The sequence below is a fragment of the Pristiophorus japonicus genome, chromosome 7 (genome assembly GCF_044704955.1).
Source record: "Pristiophorus japonicus isolate sPriJap1 chromosome 7, sPriJap1.hap1, whole genome shotgun sequence".
Classification (NCBI taxonomy): Eukaryota; Metazoa; Chordata; class Chondrichthyes; family Pristiophoridae; genus Pristiophorus; species Pristiophorus japonicus.
In genome coordinates, this window is record NC_091983.1 from 249,587,761 (window position 1) to 249,608,578 (window position 20,818).

The window sequence follows — 20,818 nt, forward strand, 5'->3', positions numbered from 1 at the left end:
AGTGGGACTTGAACCCATAGCCATCTGACTCAGGCGAGTGTGCTACCACTGAGTCACAGCTGACATGAATAGCTCATGAGATTGTGAATAATACATGAGCCTAGATAGAAGATTGGTTAATGGACAGAAAACAGAATTGGGATAAATGGGTAATTTTCCGTTTGGCAGGCTGTAACTAGTGGGGTGCCGCAAGGATCAGTGCTTGGGCCCAATCTATTTACAATCTGTATTAATGACGTGGATGAAGGAACCGAGTGAAATATATCCAAGTTCATAGAAACATAGAAACATAGAAACATAGAAAATAGGTGCAGGAGCAGGCCATTCAGCCCTTCTAGCCTGCACCGCCATTCAATGAGTTCATGGCTGAACATGAAATTTCAGTACCCCCTTCCTGCTTTCTCGCCATACCCCTTGATCCCCCGAGTAGTAAGGACTTTATCTAACTCTCTTTTGAATATATTTAGTGAATTGGCCTCAACTACTTTCTGTGGTAGAGAATTCCACAAGTTCACCACTCTCTGGGTGAAGAAGTTTCTCCTCATCTCGGTCCTAAATGGCTTACCCCTTATCCTTAGACTGTGACCCCTGGTTCTGGACTTCCCCAACATTGGGAACATTCTTCCTGCATCTAACCTGTCGAAACCCGTCAGAATCTTAAATGTTTCTATGAGGTCCCCTCTCATTCTTCTGAACTCCAGTGAATACAAGCCCAATTGATCCAGTCTTTCTTGATAGGTCATTCCCACCATCCCGGAAATCAGTCTGGTGAATCTTCGCTGCACTCCCTCAATAGCAAGAATGTCCTTCCTCAAGTTAGGAGACCAAAACTGTACACAATACTCCAGGTGTGGCCTCACCAAGGCCCTGTACAACAGTAGCAAGACCTCCCTGCCCCTGTACTCAAATCCCCTCGCTATGAAGGCCAACATGCCATTTGCTTTCTTAACCGCCTGCTGTACCTGCATGCCAACCTTCAATGACTGATGTACCATGACACCCAGGTCTCGTTGCACCTCCCCTTTTCCTAATCTGTCACCATTCAGATAATAGTCTGTCTCTCTGTTTTTACCACCAAAGTGGATAACCTCACATTTATCCACATTATACTTCATCTGCCATGCATTTGCCCACTCACCTAACCTATCCAAGTCACTCTGCAGCCTCATAGCATCCTCCTCGCAGCTCACACTGCCACCCAACTGAGTGTCATCCGCAAATTTGGAGATACTACATTTAATCCCCTCGTCTAAATCATTAATGTACAATGTAAACAGCTGGGGCCCCAGCACAGAACCTTGCGGTACCCCACTAGTCAATGCCTGCCACTCTGAAAAGTACCCATTTACTCCTACTCTTTGCTTCCTGTCTGACAACCAGTTCTCAATCCACGTCAGCACACTACCCCCAATCCCATGTGCTTTAACTTTGCACATTAGTCTCTTGTGTGGGACCTTGTCGAAAGCCTTCTTAAAGTCCAAATATACTACATCAACTGGTTCTCCTTTGTCCACTTTACTGGAAACATCCTCAAAAAATTCCAGAAGATTTGTCAAGCATGATTTCCCTTTCACAAATCCATGCTGACTTGGACCTATCATGTCACCATTTTCCAAATGCGCTGCTATGACATCCTTAATAATTGATTCCATCATTTTACCCACTACTGAGGTCAGGCTGACCGGTCTATAATTCCCTGTTTTCTCTCTCCCTCCTTTTTTAAAAAGTGGGGTTACATTGGCTACCCTCCACTCGATAGGAACTGATCCAGAGTCAATGGAATGATGGAAAATGACTGTCAATGCCACCTCCTTAAGTACTCTGGGATGCAGTCCATCAGGCCCTGGGGATTTATCGGCCTTCAATCCCATCAATTTCCCCAACACAATTTCCCGACTAATAAAGATTTCCCTCAGTTCCTCCTCCTTACTAGACCCTCCGACCCCTTTTATATCCGGAAGGTTGTTTGTGTCCTCCTTAGTGAATACTGAACTAAAGTACTTGTTCAATTGGTCTGCCATTTCTTTGTTCCCCGTTATGACTTCCCCTGATTCTGACTGCAGGGGACCTACGTTTGTCTTTACTAACCTTTTTCTCTTTACATACCTATAGAAACTTTTGCAATCCGCCTTAATGTTCCCTGCAAGCTTCTTCTCGTACTCCATTTTCCCTGCCCTAATCAAACCCTTTGTCCTCCTCTGCTGAGTTCTAAATTTCTCCCAGTCCCCAGTTCGCTGATGATACAAAGCTAGGTGAGAACGTAAGCTGTAAGGAGGACACAAAGATCCTGCAAAGGCATATAGACAAGTTAAGTGAGTGGGCAATAAGGTGGCAAATAGAGTATAATGTGAGGAAGTGTGAGGTTATTCATTTTGGTAGGAAGAATAGAAAAACAGAATATTTTAATAATTGTGTTTCACTAACACGATCAAGTTTTTTGATGAGCAAACAGAGAGGGTTGATGAGGGCAATGCGGTAGACATGGACTTACTATTGTGTTCCTAACACAGATGAGACTGCACACAGGGAGGTTAAAGTAACAGTGACCTCAGTCTTTAATAAGACACTCCAGAGTGAGGAACAGGCCTTGCATCCTAGAGACTTGAGAAGTAGCGGCAGGGATAGTGGATGCATTGGTTGTAATTTACCAAAATTCCCTGGATTCTGGGGAGGTCCCAGCAGATTGGAAAAACTGCAAATGTACCGCCCCTATTTAAAAAAGGAGGCAGACAAAAAGCAGGAAACCTTTGACCAGTTATCCTAACATCTGTGGTTGGGAAAATGTTGGAGTCCATTATTAAAGAAGTAGTAACAGGAAATTTGGACAAGCAAAATTCGGTCAGGCAGAGTCAACATGGATTTATGAAGGGGAAGTCATGTTTGACAAATTTGCTGGAGTTCTTTGAGGATGTAATGAACAGGGTGGATAAAGGGGAACCAGTGAATGTGGTGTATTTGGACTTCCAGAAGGCATTTGACAAGGTGCCACATAAAAGGTTACTGCACAAGATAAAAGTTCACGGGATTGGGGGTAATATATTAGCATGGATAAGGGATTGGCTAACTAACAGAAAATAGAGAGTCGGGATAAATGGTTAATTCTCTGGTTGGCAACCAGTAACTAGTGGGGTGCCGCTGGGATCAGTGCTGGGACCCCAACTATTTAGAATCTATATAAACGACTTGGAAGAAGGGACTGAGTGTCACATAGCCAGGTTTGCTGACGACACAAAAAATCTACAAAAGGATATAGACAGGCTAAGTGAGTGGGCAAAAATTGGCAGATGGAGTATAATGTTGGAAAGTGTGAGGTCATGCACTTTGGCAGAAAAAATCAAAGAGCAAGTTATTTAAATGGAGAAAGATTGCAAAGTGCCGCAGTACAGCAGGATCTGGGGGTAGTTGTGCATGAAACACAAAAGGATAGTATGCAGGTACAGCAAGTGATCAGGAAGGCCAATTGGCCTTTATTGCAAAGGGGATGGAGTATAAAAGCAGGGAAATCTTGCTACAGCTAAATAAGGTATTGGTAAGGCCACACCTGGAATACTGTGTGCAGTTTTGGTTTCCATATTTACAAAAGGATATACTTCCTTTGGAGGCAGTTCAGAGGTTCACTTGGTTGATTCCAGAGATGAGGGGGTTGACTTATGAGGAAAAGTTGAGGAGGTTGGACCTCTACTCATTGGAATTCAAAAGAATGAGAGATGATCTTATCAAAGTGTATAAGACTATGAGGGGGCTTGACAAGGTGGCTGCAGAGAGGATGTTTCCACTGATGGGGGAGACTAGAACTAGAGGGCATGATCCTAGAATAAGGGGCCGCCCACTTAAAATAGAGATGAGGAGGAATTTTTTCTCTCAGAGGGTGGTAAATCTATGGAATTCGCTGCCTCAGAGAGCTGTGGAAGCCGGGAAATTGAATAAATTTAAGACAGAACAAGACAGTTTCTTAAACGATAACGGAATAAAGGGTTATGGGGAGCAGTCGGGGAAGTGGAGCTGAGTCCATGATCAGATCATCCATGATCTTACTGAATGGCGGAGCAGGCTCGAGGGGCTGTATGGCCTACTCCTATTCCTATTTCTTATGTTCTTATGTACTTTACAGCAGAGTCACTAGCAGCAACCATGGCCAATTTTCCTCTCCCTAACCCAAGGACGCTGACACAGGTTGCAGCCTAATTACTGGTCCTACAGATGAGATTGTCTAACTTAGCACAGAGCACTGATTAAACCTGGAGCCTTTGGCTCTATGGGGCTCGACTGCCATTAGAAACATAGAAACATAGAAAATAGGTGCAGGAGTAGGCCATTCAGTCTTCAAGCCTGATCATTCCCTCAGTACCCCTTTCCTGCTTTCTGTCCATACCCCTTGATCCCTTTAGAGGTAAGGGCCATATCTTACTCCCTCTTGAATATATCCAATGAACTGGCATCAACAACTCTCTGTGGTAGGGAATTCCACACGTTAACAACTCTCTGAGTGAAGAAGTTTCTCCTCATCTCAGTCCTAAATGGCCTACCCCTTATCCTAAGACTGTGTCCACTGGTTCTGGACTTCCCCAACATCAGGAATATTCTTCCCGCATCTTACCTGTCCAGTCCCGTCAGAATTTTATCTGTTTCTATGAGATCCTCTCTCATCCTTCTAAACTCTAGTGTATAAAGGCCCAGTTGATCCAGTCTCTCATCATATGTCAGTCCGGCCATCCCGTGAATCAGTCTGGTGAATCTTCGCTGCACTCCGTCAATAGCAAGAACGTCCTTCTTCAGATTAGGAGACCAAAACTGAACACAATATTCCAGGTGAGGCCTCACCAAGGCCCTGTACAACTGCAGTAAGACCTCCCTGCTCCTATATTCAAATCCCCTAGCTATGAAGGTCAACATACCAGTTGCCTTCTTCACCGCCTGTTGTACCTGCATGCCAACTTTCAATGACTGATGAACCATGACACCCAGGTCTCGTTGCACCTCCCCTTTTCCTAAACTGCCACCATTCAGATAATATTCTGCCTTAGAAACATAGAAAATAGGTATAGGAGTAGGCCATTCGGCCCTTCTAGCCTGCACCGTCATTCAATGAGTTCATGGCTGAACATGCAACTTCAGTACCACATTCCTGCTTTCTCGCCATACCCCTTGAGCCCCCTAGTAGTAAGGACTACATCTAACTCCTTTTTCAATATATTTAGTGAATTGGCCTCAACAACTTTCTGTGGTAGAGAATTCCACAGGTTCACCACTCTCTGGGTGAAGAAGTTTCTCCTCATCTCGGTCCTAAATGGCTTACCCCTTATCCTTAGACTGTGACCTCTGGTTCTGGACTTCCCCAACATTGGGAACATTCTTCCTGCATCTAACATGTCTAAACCCATCAGAATTTAAAACATTTCTATGAGGTCCCCTCTCATTCTTCTGAACTCCAGTGAATACAAGCCCAGTTGATCCAGTCTTTCTTGATAGGCCAGTCCCGCCATCCCGGGAATCAGTCTGGTGAACCTTCGCTGCACTCCCTCAATAGCAAGAATGTCCTTCCTCAGGTTAGGAGACCAAAACTGTACACAATACTCCAGGTGTGGCCTCACCAAGGCCCTGTACAACTGTAACAACACCTCCCTGCCCCTGTACTCAAATCCCCTCGCTCTGAAGGCCAACATGCCATTTGCTTTCTTAACCGCCTGCTGTACCTGCATGCCAACCTTCAATGACTGATGTACCATGACACCCAGGTCTCGTTGCACCTCCCCTTTTCCTAATCTGTCACCATTCAGATAATAGTCTGTCTCTCTGTTTTTACCACCAAAGTGGATAACCTCACATTTATCCACATTATACTTCATCTGCCATGCATTTGCCCACTCACCTAACCTATCCAAGTCGCTCTGCAGCCTCACAGCATCCTCCTCGCAGCTCACACTGCCACCTAACTTAGTGTCATCCGCAAATTTGGAGATACTACATTTAATCCCCTCGTCTAAATCATTAATGTACAGTGTAAACAGCTGGGGCCCCAGCACAGAACCTTGCGGTACCCCACTAGTCACCGCCTGCCATTCTGAAAAGTACCCATTTACTCCTACTCTTTGCTTCCTGTCTGCCAACCAGTTCTCAATCCATGTCAGCACACTACCCCAATCGCATGTGCTTTAACTTTGCACATTAATCTCTTGTGTGGGACCTTGTCGAAAGCCTTCTGAAAGTCCAAATATACTACATCAACTGGTTCTCCCTTGTCCACTTTACTGGAAACATCCTCAAAAAATTTCAGAAGATTTGTCAAGCATGATTTCCCTTTTACAAATCCATGCTGACTTGGACCTATCATGTCACCTCTTTCCAAATGCGCTGCTATGACATCCTTAATAATTGATTCCATCATTTTACCCACTACTGATGTCAGGCTGACCGGTCTATAATTCCCTGTTTTCTCTCTACTTTTTTAAAAAGTGGGGTTACATTGGCTACCCTCCACTCGATAGGAACTGATCCAGAGTCAATAGAATGTTGGAAAATGACTGTCAATGCATCCGCTATTTCCAAGGCCACCTCCTTAAGTACTCTGGGATGCAGTCCATCAGGCTCAGGGGATTTATCGGCCTTCAATCCCATCAATTTCCCCAACACAATTTCCCGACTAATAAGGATTTCCCTCAGTTCCTCCTCCTTACTAGACCCTCTGACCCCTCTTATATCCGGAAGGTACTTAGTGTCCTCCTTAGTGAATACCGAACCAAAGTACTTGTTCAATTGGTCCGCCATTTCTTTGTTCCCCGTTATGACTTCCCCTGATTCTGACTGCAGGGGACCTACGTTTGTCTTTACTAACCTTTTTCTCTTTACATATCTATAGAAACTTTTGCAATCCGCCTTAATGTTCCCTGCAAGCTTCTTCTCGTACTCCATTTTCCGTGCTCTAATCCTCTTTGTCCTCCTCTGCTGCGTTCTAAATTTCTCCCAGTCCCCGGGTTCGCTGCTATTTCTGGCCAATTTGTATGCCACTTCCTTGGCTTTAATACTATCCCTGATTTCCCTAGATAGCCACGGTTCAGCCACCTTCCCTTTTTTATTTTTACGCCAGACAGGAATGTACAATTGTTGTAGTTCATCCATGCGGTCTCTAAATGTCTGCCATTGCCCATCCACAGTCAACCCCTTAAGTATCATTCACCAATTAATCCTAGCCAATTCACGCCTCATACCTTCAAAGTTACCCTTCTTTAAGTTCTGGACCATGGTCTCTGAATTAACTGTGTCACTCTCCATCTTAATTCTACCATATTATGGTCACTCTTCCCCAAGGGGCCTCGTACAACAAGATTGGTAATTAGTCCTTTCTCATTACACATCACCCTGTTTAGGATGACCAGCTCTCTCGTTGGTTCCTCAACATATTGGTCCAGAAAACCATCCCTAATACACTCCAGGAAATCCTCCTCCACCGTATTGTTACCAGTTTGGTTAGCCCAATCTATATGTAGATTAAAGTCGCCCATGATAACTGCTGTACCTTTATTGCACGCATCCCTAATTTCTTGTTTGATGCTGTCCCCAACCTCACTACTACTGTTTGGTGGTCTGTACTAAACTCCCACTAGCGTTTTCTGCCCTTTGGTATTCCGCAGCTCCACCCATACAGATTCCACATCATCCAAGTTAATGTCCTTCCTTACTATTGCGTTAATTTCCTCTTTAACCAGCAACGCCACCCCATCTCCTTTTCCTTTCTGTCTATACTTCCTGAATGTTGAATACCCCTGGATGTTGAGTTCCTAGCCTTGGTCACCCAGGAGCCATGTCTCCGTGATGCCAATTATATCATATTCACTCATTGCTACCTGTGCAGTCAATTCGTCCACCTTATTATGAATACTCCTCGCATTGAGGCACAGAGCCTTCAGGCTTGTCTTTTTAACACCCTTTGCCCCTTTAGAATTTTGCTGTAATGTGGCCCTTTTTGCTTTTTGCCTTGGGTTTCTCTCCCCTCCACTTTTACTTCTTTCTATCTTCTGCTTCTTCCCCCAATCTACTTCCCTCTGTGTCCCTGCATAGGTTCCCATCCCCCTGCCCTATTAATTTAACTCCTCCCCAACAGCACTCGCAAACACTCCCGATTGGACTTTGGTTCCGGTCCTGCCCAGGTGCAGACCGTCCCGGTTTGTCCTGGTCCCATCTCCCCCAGAACCAGTTCCAATGTCCCAGGAATTTGAATCCCTCCCTTCTGCACCACTCCTCAAGCCACGTATTCATCTGAGCTATCCTGCGATTCCTACTCTGACTAGCACGTGGCACTGGTAGCAATCCCGAGATTACTACTTTTGAGGTCCTACTTTTTAATTTAACTCCTAGCTCCCTCAATTCATCTTGTAGGACCTCATCCCGTTTTTTACCTATATTGTTGGTTGGTACCTACATGCACCACCACAACTGGCTTATCACCCTCCAGCTCCAAAATGTCCTGCAACCGCTCTGAGACATCCTTGACCCTGCACCAGGGAGGCAACATACCATCCTGGAGTCTCGATTGTGGCCGCAGTAACGTCTATCGATTCCCCTTGCAATAAAATCCCCTACCACTTTAGCTCTCCCACTCTTTTTCCTGCCCTCCTGTGCAGCAGAGCCACCCACGGTGCCATGGACTTGGCTTCTGCTGCCTTCCCCTGATGAGTCATCCCCCTCAACAGTACTCAAAACCGTGTATCTGTTTTGGAGGGGGATGACCGCAGGGGACCTCTGCACTACCCACCTTCCACTGCTCTTCCTTTTGGTCATCCATTCCCTATCTGTCTGTGTAACCTTTACCTGTGGTCTGACAAACTCACTAAACGTGATATTCACGATATCCTCAGCATTGCGGATGCTCCAGAGTGAATCCACCCGCAGCTCCAGTGCCACAGTGCGGTCTGTCAGCAGCTGCAGCAATACAGATGGCACTGCGGCACTGGAGCTGTGATGGAGAGGATGAAGAGTGACACAGTTAATTCAGAAACTAGGGTCCTGAACTTAAGGAATGGTATGAGACGTGAATTGGCTAGAGTAGACTGGCAAATGATACTTAAAGGGTTGATGGTGGATAGGCAATGGCAAATATTTAAAGATCACATGGATGAACTTCAGCAATTGTACATCCCTGTCTGGAGTAAAAATAAAATGGGGAAGGTGACTCAACCGTGGCTAACAAGGGAAATTAGGGATAGTGTTAAATCCAAGGAAGAGGCATAGAAATTGGCCAGAAAAAGCAGCAAACCTGAGGACTGGGAGAAATTTAGAATTCAGCAGAGGAGGACAAAGAGTTTAATTAAGAGGGGGAAAATAGAGTAATGCCTGGAATATAAAAACTGACTGCAAAAGCTTCTATAGATATGTGAAGAGAAAAAGATTAGTGAAGACAAACGTAGGTCCCTTGCAGTCGGATTCAGGTGAATTTATAATGGGGAACAAAGAAATGGCAGACCAATTGAACAAATACTTTGGTTCTGTCTTCACGAAGGAACACACAAATAAAGTACTAGGGGACCGAGGGTCTAGTGAGAATGAGGAACTGAAGTGTTAGTGTTAGTGTTTTATCAGAAGAATCACTCAACACTCAGAGTCGGTTCCAACGCCAATGCGGCCTTTATTAACGCCAACGGGGAGGAAGCCTCAGGACTGGATCCAGGCACTTCACTCCGCAGAACAAAGGGTTTCATGGATCTTTATATGTTTTACAACAGTTTACTACGGTTACATACAACAGTTTACTACAGTTACATTAGACCAATAGATAGAGTTAGTCTCTAAACGTAAAGTGGCTCATGTGTTGCCAAGAGATGTGTTGCTAAGAGATGTGTTGCTAAGAGGTGTGTTGCTAGGAACGACTCATGTAACATGAATCCAGGCCCCCCTTTATCTTACTGTCCTTGGTGCTGTCTTTGGTAGCCTCCTTATCTTAATCCTGTTACAGAGTCGTATTGTCCTTACTTCCACCAGAACATTTAGTCCTGAGGCTTGGCTGATAGACATCTGCAGTATTTGCTTGTTATTCCTGTGTGTGGGAAACAACAATTATCAGTTTCCAGGAATGCGGTCTAATTCAGCGAACAGAAATCCCTTGAGGCTTCACTGGTAGCCATTTTATGATACAAGTTACATATAGTTCTAAGCTTATGCTACAGGTGCCGTTGCCTTAGGTTTTGATATATTTAGCAGGTGCCTAATGCCTACAACAGAAGGCTATCCTTATTAGGCAGGAAATTGTGTTAGAGAAATTGATGGGATTGAAGTCCGATAAATCCCCGGGGCCTGATAGTCTACATCCCAGAGTACTTAAGGAAGTGGCCCTAGAAATAGTGGGTGCATTGGTGATCATTTTCCAACAGTCTATCAACTCTGGATCAGTTCCTATGGACTGGAGGGTAGCTAATGTAACACCACTTTTTTAAAAGGGAGGGAGAGATAAAGCAGGTAATTATAGACCAGTTAGCCTGATATCAGTAGTGGGGAAAATGTTGGAATCAATTATTAAGGATGAAATAGCAGCGCATTTGGAAAGCAGTGACAGGATCGGTCCAAGTCAGCATGGATTTATGAAGGGGAAATCATGCTTGACAAATCTTCTGGAATTTTTTGAGGATGTAACTAGTAGAGAGAGTGGACAAGAGAGAACCAGCGGATGTGGTGTATTTGGACTTTCAAAAGCCTTTTGACAAGGTCCCACACAAGAGATTGGTGTGCAAAATCAAAGCACATGGTATTGGGGGTAATATACTGATGTGGATAGCAAACTGGTTGGCTGACAGGAAGCAGAGTCGGGATAAACGGGTCCTTTTCAGAATGGCAGGCAGTGACTCGTGGAGTGCCGCAGGGCTCAGTGCTGGGACCCCAGCTCTTTACAATATACATCAATGATTTGGATGAAGGAATTGAGTGTAATATCTCCAAGTTTGCAGATGACACTAAACTGGGTGGCGGTGTGAGCTGTGAGGGGGACGCTAAGAGGCTGCAGGGTAACTTAGACGGGTTAGGTGAGTGGGCAAATGCATGGCAGATGCAGTATAATGTGGATAAATGTGAGGTTATCCACTTTGGTGGCAAAAACACGAAGACAGAATATTATCTGAATTGTGGCAGATTAGGAAAAGGGGAGGTGCAACGAGACTTGGGTGTCATGGTTCATCCGTCATTGAAAGTTGGCATACAGGTGCAGCAGGCGGTGAAGAAGGCAAATGGTATGTTGGCCTTCATAGCTAGGGGATTTGAGTATAGGAGCAGGGAGGTCTTACTGCAGTTGTACAGGGCCTTGGTGAGGCCTCACCTGGAATATTGTGTTCAGTTTTGGTCTCCTAATCTGAGGAAGGACATTCTTGCTATTGAGGGAGTTCAGCGAAGGTTCACCAGACTGATTCCCGGGATGGCCGGACTGACATATGAGGAGAGACTGGATCAACTGGGCCTGTATTCATTGGAGTTTAGAAGGATGAGAGGGGATCTCATAGAAACATATAAGATTTTGACGGGAAGGGACAGGTTAGATGCGGGTAGATTGTTCCCAATGTTAGAGAAGTCCAGAACCAACGGACACCATCTTAGGATAAGGGTTAGGCCATTTCAGACTGAGATGAGGAGAAACTTCTTCACTCAGAGTTGTTAACCTGTGGAATTCCCTGCCGCAGAGAGTTGTTGATGACAGTTCATTGGACATATTCAAGAGGGAGTTAGATATGGCCCTTATGGCTAAAGGGATCAAGGGGTATGGAGAGAAATCAGGAAAGGGGTACTGAGGGAATGATCAGCCATGATCTTATTGAATGACAGTGCAGGCTCGAAGGGCCAAATGGCCTACTCCTGCACCTATTTTCTATGTTTCTATGACACACTTCCCGCACATGTAGTTGTCAGGTAACCTAGAAGCGTACCTGAGTTCCCACATAGCACAGGAGGAGCATAACATGTAACTGGACTTTTTATCTGCTTAACCCACAAAAGCACTCCAATATCGTGTTGAATTTTAACACTCTGATATATTCCTACATCACTTGAATCAAGTCTATTGGGCCAATACAGTGCAATATTATACAAAGGTCACTCTATAGACAACATGGAGCATTGTCCAGGGGAACTGTAGAGTGAACATTTTACACAGGAGAGTTATAAACTGAACATGTTACAAAGAGGAGTTGTATTAACTGACACTGGATTTTGTGCTCAACTGTCTGGAGTGGGGCATGAGCCCACAACATTCAGTCTCGAAGGCAGGAGTGGTACCACTGAACCACAGCTAATATGACTAACCACTAACAGATCTTTGACTGGTATTGATCCTATTTTACCGACTTGATTCTAACTAGTCAACAAACAGAACATTACTGAGTTCTGGTGGAGAGCACCTGAGTGAAATTTCAAGCCATCTGTTACTTTCCAAACGTTCTTCCAGATATTTCAGCGCAAGGACGCGGTTATTAACATCTCTGCCTTCGCCACCAATGAAGCCACCCTGCAAAACATGCTGGAGAAAGTCATCACCTTGTGGAATCAAACCAACTTCAGGCTGGTGAGCCAGCATGTCGACACCTTCACCGTACTGGTCATCGGGTCCACGGAAGAGATAATTTCTCAGCTGGAGGAGAGTCTAATCACCATCTCCAACATTAAGGGATCCCGTTACGTGGAACCCATCAAGGTACTCATGTTGTTTGAATGAAAGGATATTACCAGCACATGTAAACGCGAGGCCATGTTTTTTAATGGTCATATTTATTGTTCATTGCACATTCCCAGGGAACACTTTGTCTAATGCCTGAGTTAGGCAGTGATCAAGCAGCCAGCTGGGCTCACTAATAGACCTTAGACTAATAGCTCTTTCTGCTCAACTCCCGACAGCCTTGCAGGACAGTCAATGCACTAATGGCTAGTGTAGTCCTTGGCTGGATAAACAGCCAGAAGCAGCTGTAGTTGACGACACGGTTTTACCTGGTTAAATGCCAGGTGTATCTCTTGGGCGTCTTAATTCTTGGTTTTGCCACTCCACTCCTCAGTTGTCTGGATAAGCAGGGCGTGTCCCCCTGGGGAGAGAGAGCACGTTTCATATTCTGAAAACGGAAAGGCAGTAGGTGGGTGTAGATTGTTTTATTGTGGGGCCCGGAGGGACTTTCCTGTTCCTTTTGGCACCACAAGGAAAGCTTTAAAAAACTGCACAATTTGTGCCCCAACATTGGATATATTCAAGAGGGAGTTAGATATGGCCCTTACGGCTAAAGGGATCAAGGGGTATGGAGAGAAAGCAGGAAAGGGGTACTGAGGGAATAATCAACCATGATCTTATTGAATGGTGGTGCAGGCTCGAAGGGCCGAATGGCCTATTCCTGCCCCTATTTTCTATGTTTCTATGTAACTCCTCTTCCTGCTGTGTTTTAAAAATTTTGTTGCAGGGATGTGGATGTACTTCGCAAGGCCAGCATTTATTGACCATCCATAATTGCCCTTGAGAAGGTGGTGGTGAGCCGCCTTCTTGAACCGCTGCAGTCCGTGTGGCGAAGTTATTCCCACAGTGCTGTTCGGGAGAGAGTTCCAGGATTCCAGCGACAATGAAGGAACAGTGAAATATTTCCCAAGTCAGGATGGTGTGTGACTTGGAGGGGAACTTGGAGATGATGGTTATCCCATGGGCTTGCTGCCCATGTCCTTCTAGGTTGTAGAGGTTGCAGGTTTGGGAGGTGCTGGCGGTAAGGTCACAACCACTTCTCCGCTCCGGACCAATGTTAAAATGGCAGTCCAGCCCCAGTGACATCATCTGCATATTTAAAGAAGGAGCCCACTCACCTGCTCAGGTTAAACGGTAGCCCACGGAATCGGTACAGGACATCGGCGGGGGAGTCCCACGGCCGATTGTAACTCCTTAATATTTTAACTGGGTTAAAATGACCCCTTATGAATACACGTAATGCAATGCGCACAAATATATAGCACAGGTACACACGACCCACACACCTACACATAACTGACAGGTATAAGCATGGACACGCATCACACTCACACGCAACAAACATGCACGGAAGTTGCCTCCTGAGACCTGCCTAATTGCCTTTGAGGATTAGAGAGGGAGTTTTGACAGAGGTTCCTCATTCGACCGTGGGTCTGTGTTTCTATTTTGCCTCTCCCGTGAGGTGTGGAGATATGGGCATGAGCCCAGTGAGAAGTGGGATGAGCAGGTATGGGTTTGACAGCCTGTTCTCATCCTGAGGGTGGAGCATAACACACGTGCACTTTACATGCCTGTGTCAGAAAGGTATTTTGGTAATAAGTGCACTCTCTCTTAAAAACAAAATCCCCTTTTGTGCAGAAAGAGCTGAGCAACTGGGAACGTAAACTGAACCTTGTGGAAAACACCATAGATGAATGGATGATCTGTCAGCGGAACTGGCTATACCTCAAGCCCATCTTTCATGCTCCTGACATTCAAAGGTAGGGATCAGTTCCACCCTCTGCACCAGCCTGTTCATTTCTTCAAAACTCATTATCATCTTCCACTTAGCTGTTTCTGAAGTTTTCAAGGTATCAACTTTATGTCAGTGTGTTTCCTGAATATAATTCAGGTCTTGATAAACCCTACATCAATGCTATCTAGAATGCATTATATACAAACCTGGCATTATTTTCCTTGTCGCCTCTTTCGGTTGCCAAGAAAGGTTAAAGTTGCTGTCACCAACCTGTGCAGTGAAAGTGCAATTATGAAAAATCTTGAACAAATACGGTTTCCAATTCAGTTCAGTTCATACTGGGCAGTTTGATCTGAGTATTTCTGTTTTTTTGATGATTCCACTTTTGATCTGGAGATGAAACCCACAATTAGATTTTGACTTGGGACACATTTGCCTTTGCCCGCATAGCCCCATGAACTACACTGCCAGTTAATAAGCACCTAAGCCCAAGCTGCATTGCTCACATGACTGTATCTGCTTGACGTGATGCTGTGTCATTTCATAATGCAGGCAACTTACAACAGAAGCCAAAGTGTTTGCTCAGATTGAAATGACATGGAATGAATTGATCATGCGAATTCAGAACAACCCGAATATTGTGAAGACAGCCACCACACCGGGAGTCCTCGAGCTCCTGCAGACCACCAACGCCAAACTGGAAAATATCCTGAAATGTCTGGAGGTAATACAAGAAATAATTTGACCTTGTACAGAGTCTTTCATGTCCCTTTCGCAGCGTTTTTCAAGTGTAGTCACTGTTGTAATGTAGGAAAATCCAGCGAACAATATGCACACAGCAAGGTTCCACAAACAGCAATGAGATAAATGACCAGATTATCTGTTTTTGATGGTGCTGGTTAGAAAAACACTACGAACTGCGCGTCAATTAGAACGCATTGATTTCCAGTGAGTTGTAATGATCTGGAATGCACTGCCTGAAAGGGTTGTGGAAGCAGATTCAATAGTAACTTTCCAAAGGGAATTAGATAAATACTTGGAAGGAGAAACATTTCCACGGTTATGGTGAAAGAGCAGAGGGAGCGGGACCAATTGGATAGCTTTTCAGAGAGCCGGCACATGCATGATAGGTCGAGTTGCCTCCTTCTGTGTTATTTCAGGATGCCGAAACCCTTAAGAACACTTTAGGTGTGGCTCAATGGGTAGCACTCTCCCACTCCCACTCCAGGGACTGAGCACAAAAAATCTAGGCTGACACTCCAGTGCAGTGCTGAGGGAGCACTGTACTGTCGGAGGCCCCTTCTTTCAGATGAGATGTTAAACCAGATCTGCTCTCTCAGATGGACATAAAAGATCCCATGACACTATTTCGAAGAAGAGCTGGGAGGTATCCCCGGTGTCCTGACCAATATTTATCCCTCAATCAACATAACAAAAAAAAAACAGATTATCTGGTCATTATCACATTGCTGTTTGTGGGAGCTTGCGGTGTGCAAATTGGCTGTCGCCTTTCCCACGTTACAACAGTGACTACACTCCAAAAGTACTTCACTGGCTGTAAAACACTTTGAGACGTCCAGTGGTCATGAAAGATGCTATATAAATGCAAGTCTTTTTCTTTTTGTCTCATTCTATGATTCTGTCGGGATCCCTGCTGTGAACATTCATGTTTGGATGAATTAAGTGAAACTGATGCCAATTATGAACTAAACCGATCTGCCCCTGTTACCCTGCAGGATTACTTGGAAGCCAAGCGGATCGCTTTTCCGCGCTTTTATTTCCTCAGCAACAATGAGCTGCTGGATGTCTTGTCTCAAAGCAAAAACCCCGATGCCATCCGGGTAAGAAGAACCAAACCCAGGCTCAATTCTGAAGACAGGTTGCACAGACTAGGCTTGTATTACCTCAAGTTTATAAGATTAAGGGGTGATCTAACCGAGGGGTTTAAGATGATTAACCGATTCGATAGAGTGCATCGGGAGAAACTGCTGGAGGAGTCCAGAACAAAGGGGCACAACCTTAAAATTAGAGCTTGGCCATTCAGGGGTGATGGCAGGAAGCACTACCTAACACCAAGAGTCAATTGAAAACTGAGAGTGATAGATTTTTGTAAGACAAGGGTATTAAAGGATCTGGAACTAAGGTGGGTAAATGGAGTTCAGATACAGATCAGTCATGACCTAATTAAATGGCGGATCAGGCGCGAGGGGCTGAATGGCTCCTGTTTCTAATGTTCTCTGAATTTACATTGCAGCAGAAACTCTGATTACCGCCTCGTTACTATCCCCATTTCCGTCTGGAAACGGTGCTGGGATGGAAATTGCCAACCTACCGCTGCATGTCCACCTGTCCCGATTGACGGGCGCACTGTGATTTTGACAGCCAGTCCTCCCGTTGTAAACAGGCGGGGGCACTAATGAAAATATATTTTTCAAAGGAGAAATAGGCAGGGCTACAGAAAAAGCAAGGGAGTGGGATTAATTGGATCGCTCTTTTGCACAGGCACAATGGGCCGAATGGCCTCCTTCTGTGCTGTATCATTCTAAATGGGAGTTAAATGATGCAGTTAAGATCCTAACACATCCTAGATTTGAGGAACATTTTGCTGGTAGTTTATTGTAGTTTCTGTAAAGTTATATTTATTTGCCGAATGCTTTTAACTCCAATTAACTAAATAGTTGGATAGTACTTCTAGGGTGTATATTCTTAGACAGCAATTAATTTCCAATGTAAACCAGCATTATTTAAGATAATTGACAAAAGAACCAGAGATGACATGAGGAAAAAAATGTTTTTACGTGGCAAGTTGTTATGACGTGGAATTATCAGCCATATATGCTCAGCAAGGTCCCATAAACAGCAAGGGGATAAATGACCAGTTTGTGGTGTTGGTTGGAAAACCCTGGAGACTATGGGTCAGTTAAAATGTGTTGATTTCTGGCAAGTTGTTGTAATCCGGAATGCACTGCCTGAAAGGGCGGTGGAAGCAGATTCAATAACTTTCAAATACTTGAAGGGAAAAATTTACAGGGCTGTGGGGAAAGAGCAGCGGTGGGGAGGAATAATTGGATAGCTCGTCCAATGAACTGGCACAGGAACGATGGGCTGATTGGCCTCCTCCTGTTCTGTATCATTCTATGGTTCAATGATTTCCTTAGTAAAACGCTGGAAAATGTCCCAATTAGCAGGTTTCGACTGTATTGATTCTGATGTTGATTTCTTCATTCTTTCTGTAGCCTCACTTGGCCAAGTGCTTTGAGAACATCAGGTCTCTGGAAATCCACAGGCACGCTACCATATCACCCATTGTGGTGATGATCAAGTCTGCAGAAAACGAGAATCTTCCCCTGCCAAGGTACCTTCCACGTTAACTAATAGTTATTTCTCTTTGGGTGAGTTACTTGCTCTTTTCTTCCCTTCCCCTTTATTTTGGGTTTAAATGGTCGAGAATCATAGAGCCATAGAATATTACAGCACAGAAGGAGGCCAATCGGCCCATCGTATCTGTGCTGGCTCTCTGAAACAGATATCGCAAGCAGTCCGCTGGGCCAACCCAGCCCTTGCCAAGGTGCATATTGGGAGACAGTCACTCCCAGCCAGTGAGGTTCCCCAACAATAGATTATCATCACATTGCTGTTTGTGGGAGCTTGCTGTGCGCAAATTAGCTGCCACGTTTCCTGAATTACAACAGTACCTATACTTCAAGAGTACTTCGTTGGCTGTCATGCACTTCTGGACATGCTGAGGTAATGAAAGCTGCTATATAAATGCAAGTTATTTTCTTTCTTTAAGTTTTGTGTGATGTCCATAATGTTATAATCCATCTTGTTAACACAGACTTTGCGATTTCTTGGGCAGTAGTGCTGAATTTTGAGGGCTCCCTTATCCCTGTGCCTCAGCCCGATATGCCCTTTAGTGCTTTCATACAGTCGTATCCCTATTGTGCATCCCTTGTTCGTTGCTTACACTTGTACTGTCTTCCACCATTCCTCCTTCTGTGCTGTCAATTCTGTGCCCCATATCCTCTCTCTATCTCTCTCCTCCTTTAAATCCTCCTTAAAACCAACTTCTATTGACCAAGTTTTCTGTCACCCCTGGATTCTGGGGCGGTCCCAGCAAATTGGAAAACCTCAAATGTAACACCCCTATTTAAAAAAGGAGGCAGACAAAAAGCAGGAAACTATAGACCAGTTAGCCTAACATCTGGTCATTGGGAAAATGCTGGAGTCCATTATTAAGGAAGCAGTAGCGGGACACTTGGAAAAGCATAATTCAATCAAGCAGAATCAACATGGTTTTATGAAATGGAAACCATGTTTGACAAATTTGCTGGAATTCTTTGAGGATGTAATGAGCAGGGTGGATAAGGGGAACCAATGGATGTGGTGTATTTGGATTTCCAGAAATCATTTGACAAGGTGCCACATAAAAAGTTACTACACAAGATAAAATTCATGGGGTTAGGGGTAATATATTAGCATGGATGGAGGATTGGCGATCTAACAGAAAACAGAGAATTGGGATAAATGAGTCATTTTCCGTTTGGCAAACAGTGACTAGTGCGGTGCCGCAGGGATCGGTGTTGGGGCCTCAACTATTTACAATCTATATTAATGACTTGGATGAAGGGACTGAGTATAATGTAGCTAAGTTTGCTGATGATACAAAGATGAGTGGGGAGGCAAATTGTGAGGAGGACACAAAAATCTGCAAAGGGATATAGATAGGCTAAGTGAGTGGGCAAAAATTTGGCAGATGGAGTATAATGTGGGAAAGTGTGAGATTATGCACTTTGGCAGAACAGTAGAAAAGCAAATGATAATTTAAATGAAGAAAAATTGCAAAGTGCTGCAGTACAGAGAGACCTGAAGGTCCTTGTGCATGAAACACAAAAAGTTAGTATGCAGATACAGCAAACAATCAGGAAGGCAATTAGAATGTTGGCCTTTATTGGAAGGGGGATAGAGTATAAAAGCAGAGAAGTCCTGCTACAACTGTACAGGGAATTGGTGAGGCCACACCTGGAGTACTGTGAACAGTTTTTGTTATGTCTCAAATAAAGCAATGTGACTTGAGTACTGTAGACTTGAGTAAGTGTGACCTTAGTCTCTTTATTCTGACTCCAGAGTGCCGGCACAGCATGGGAGGCCTGCTTATATGCAGTGCTCCCAAGGGATGCTGGGATCCCTTGGGACTCCAACTGATGCGCCCTCTGGTGGCGGTAGAATGCTGGTTACAAGGTGTTGCATACATAACATCACTTCCCCGCCCCCCCCTCCCCCCCAAAGTCAATAGTACACTTATTTACAGGGAGAGACGATCTGGGGCTTTCCGCTCCCTAGTCGATCGTCTCGGTACAAATGCAGGTGCAGATGAGCTGGTTGGTTCTTCTCTGGGCTGCTGCGCAGCTGGCCTTGCTGGGTTGCTGAGGATGATGAGTTCAGCTTCGTGGTCAACCGTGATGTCGGTTGCCAATTGTGTGTGTATCGGTGGGTCGAAGTTGGTGGTGTCCTTTTCAGGTTGCTCGTGGCTTGGTTTGGATCGCAGTTTGGTTTGGTCCAAATGCTTTCTGCAAGTTAGTCCATTTGCATGGTTGACCTGAAACACCCTACTCCCTTCTTTGGCTACGACAGTGCCAGCAAACAATTTGGGACCATGTCCATAATGGAGTACAAATACAGGGTCATTGACTTCAATATCGCGTGACGAATTTGCGCGATCATGGTACATGCTTTGTTGATGCCGCCTGCCCTCGACATGATCATGGAGATCAGGATGGATGAGAGAGAGCCTTGTTTTGTGTGCCCTTTTCATGAGCAGTTCGGCAGGGGGAACCCCGGTGAGCGAGTGGGGTCTTGTGCAGTAGCTGAGCAGGACTCGGGACAGGCGGGTCTGCAGGGAGCCTTCCGACACACAGTATGGACTGGCTGTTAGATGCAGGCTTGAATGGGGCAGATATGACATGCTTGATCCCATTGCGGGTCATGAATTCCTTGAATTCAGCGCTGGTGAAGCACGGCCCATTGTCGCTGACAAGGACATCAGGCAGGCCGTGCATGGCAAACATGGCTCGTAAGCTTTCGATGGTGGCAGTGGACGTGCTTACAGACATTATTACACACTCAATCCATTTTTAATAAGCATCCACAACAACCAAAAACATTTTGCCTAGAAACGGGCTCGCAAAATTAATGTTGATCCTTGACCATCGTTTGGAGGGCCATGGCCAAAAACTTAGCGGTGCCTCCCTGGGTGCATTGTTCAGTTGAGAGCAGGTGTTGCATTGGCGCACGCAAGACTCCAAATCTGAGTCGCTGCTGGGCCACCACACATGGGATCTGGGTATAGCTTTCATCATTACTGTGCCTGGGTGGGTACTGCATAGGTCGCGTATGAACAT

At 45.0% G+C, this 20,818-nt stretch overlaps 1 protein-coding gene across 1 annotated transcript in view; it reads left to right on the plus strand.

The window, feature by feature from the left end:
• The window catches only part of LOC139266717 (dynein axonemal heavy chain 6-like), a 580,613-nt gene that overhangs the window by 412,240 nt on the left and 147,555 nt on the right, over positions 1 to 20,818 (plus strand). The window contains exons 22-26 of the mRNA XM_070884303.1: positions 12,416 to 12,661; positions 14,321 to 14,442; positions 14,970 to 15,141; positions 16,154 to 16,258; positions 17,654 to 17,772. Of these exons, the coding sequence (XP_070740404.1) occupies positions 12,416 to 12,661; positions 14,321 to 14,442; positions 14,970 to 15,141; positions 16,154 to 16,258; positions 17,654 to 17,772 (764 nt within the window). The remainder of the gene's footprint in view (positions 1 to 12,415; positions 12,662 to 14,320; positions 14,443 to 14,969; positions 15,142 to 16,153; positions 16,259 to 17,653; positions 17,773 to 20,818) is intronic.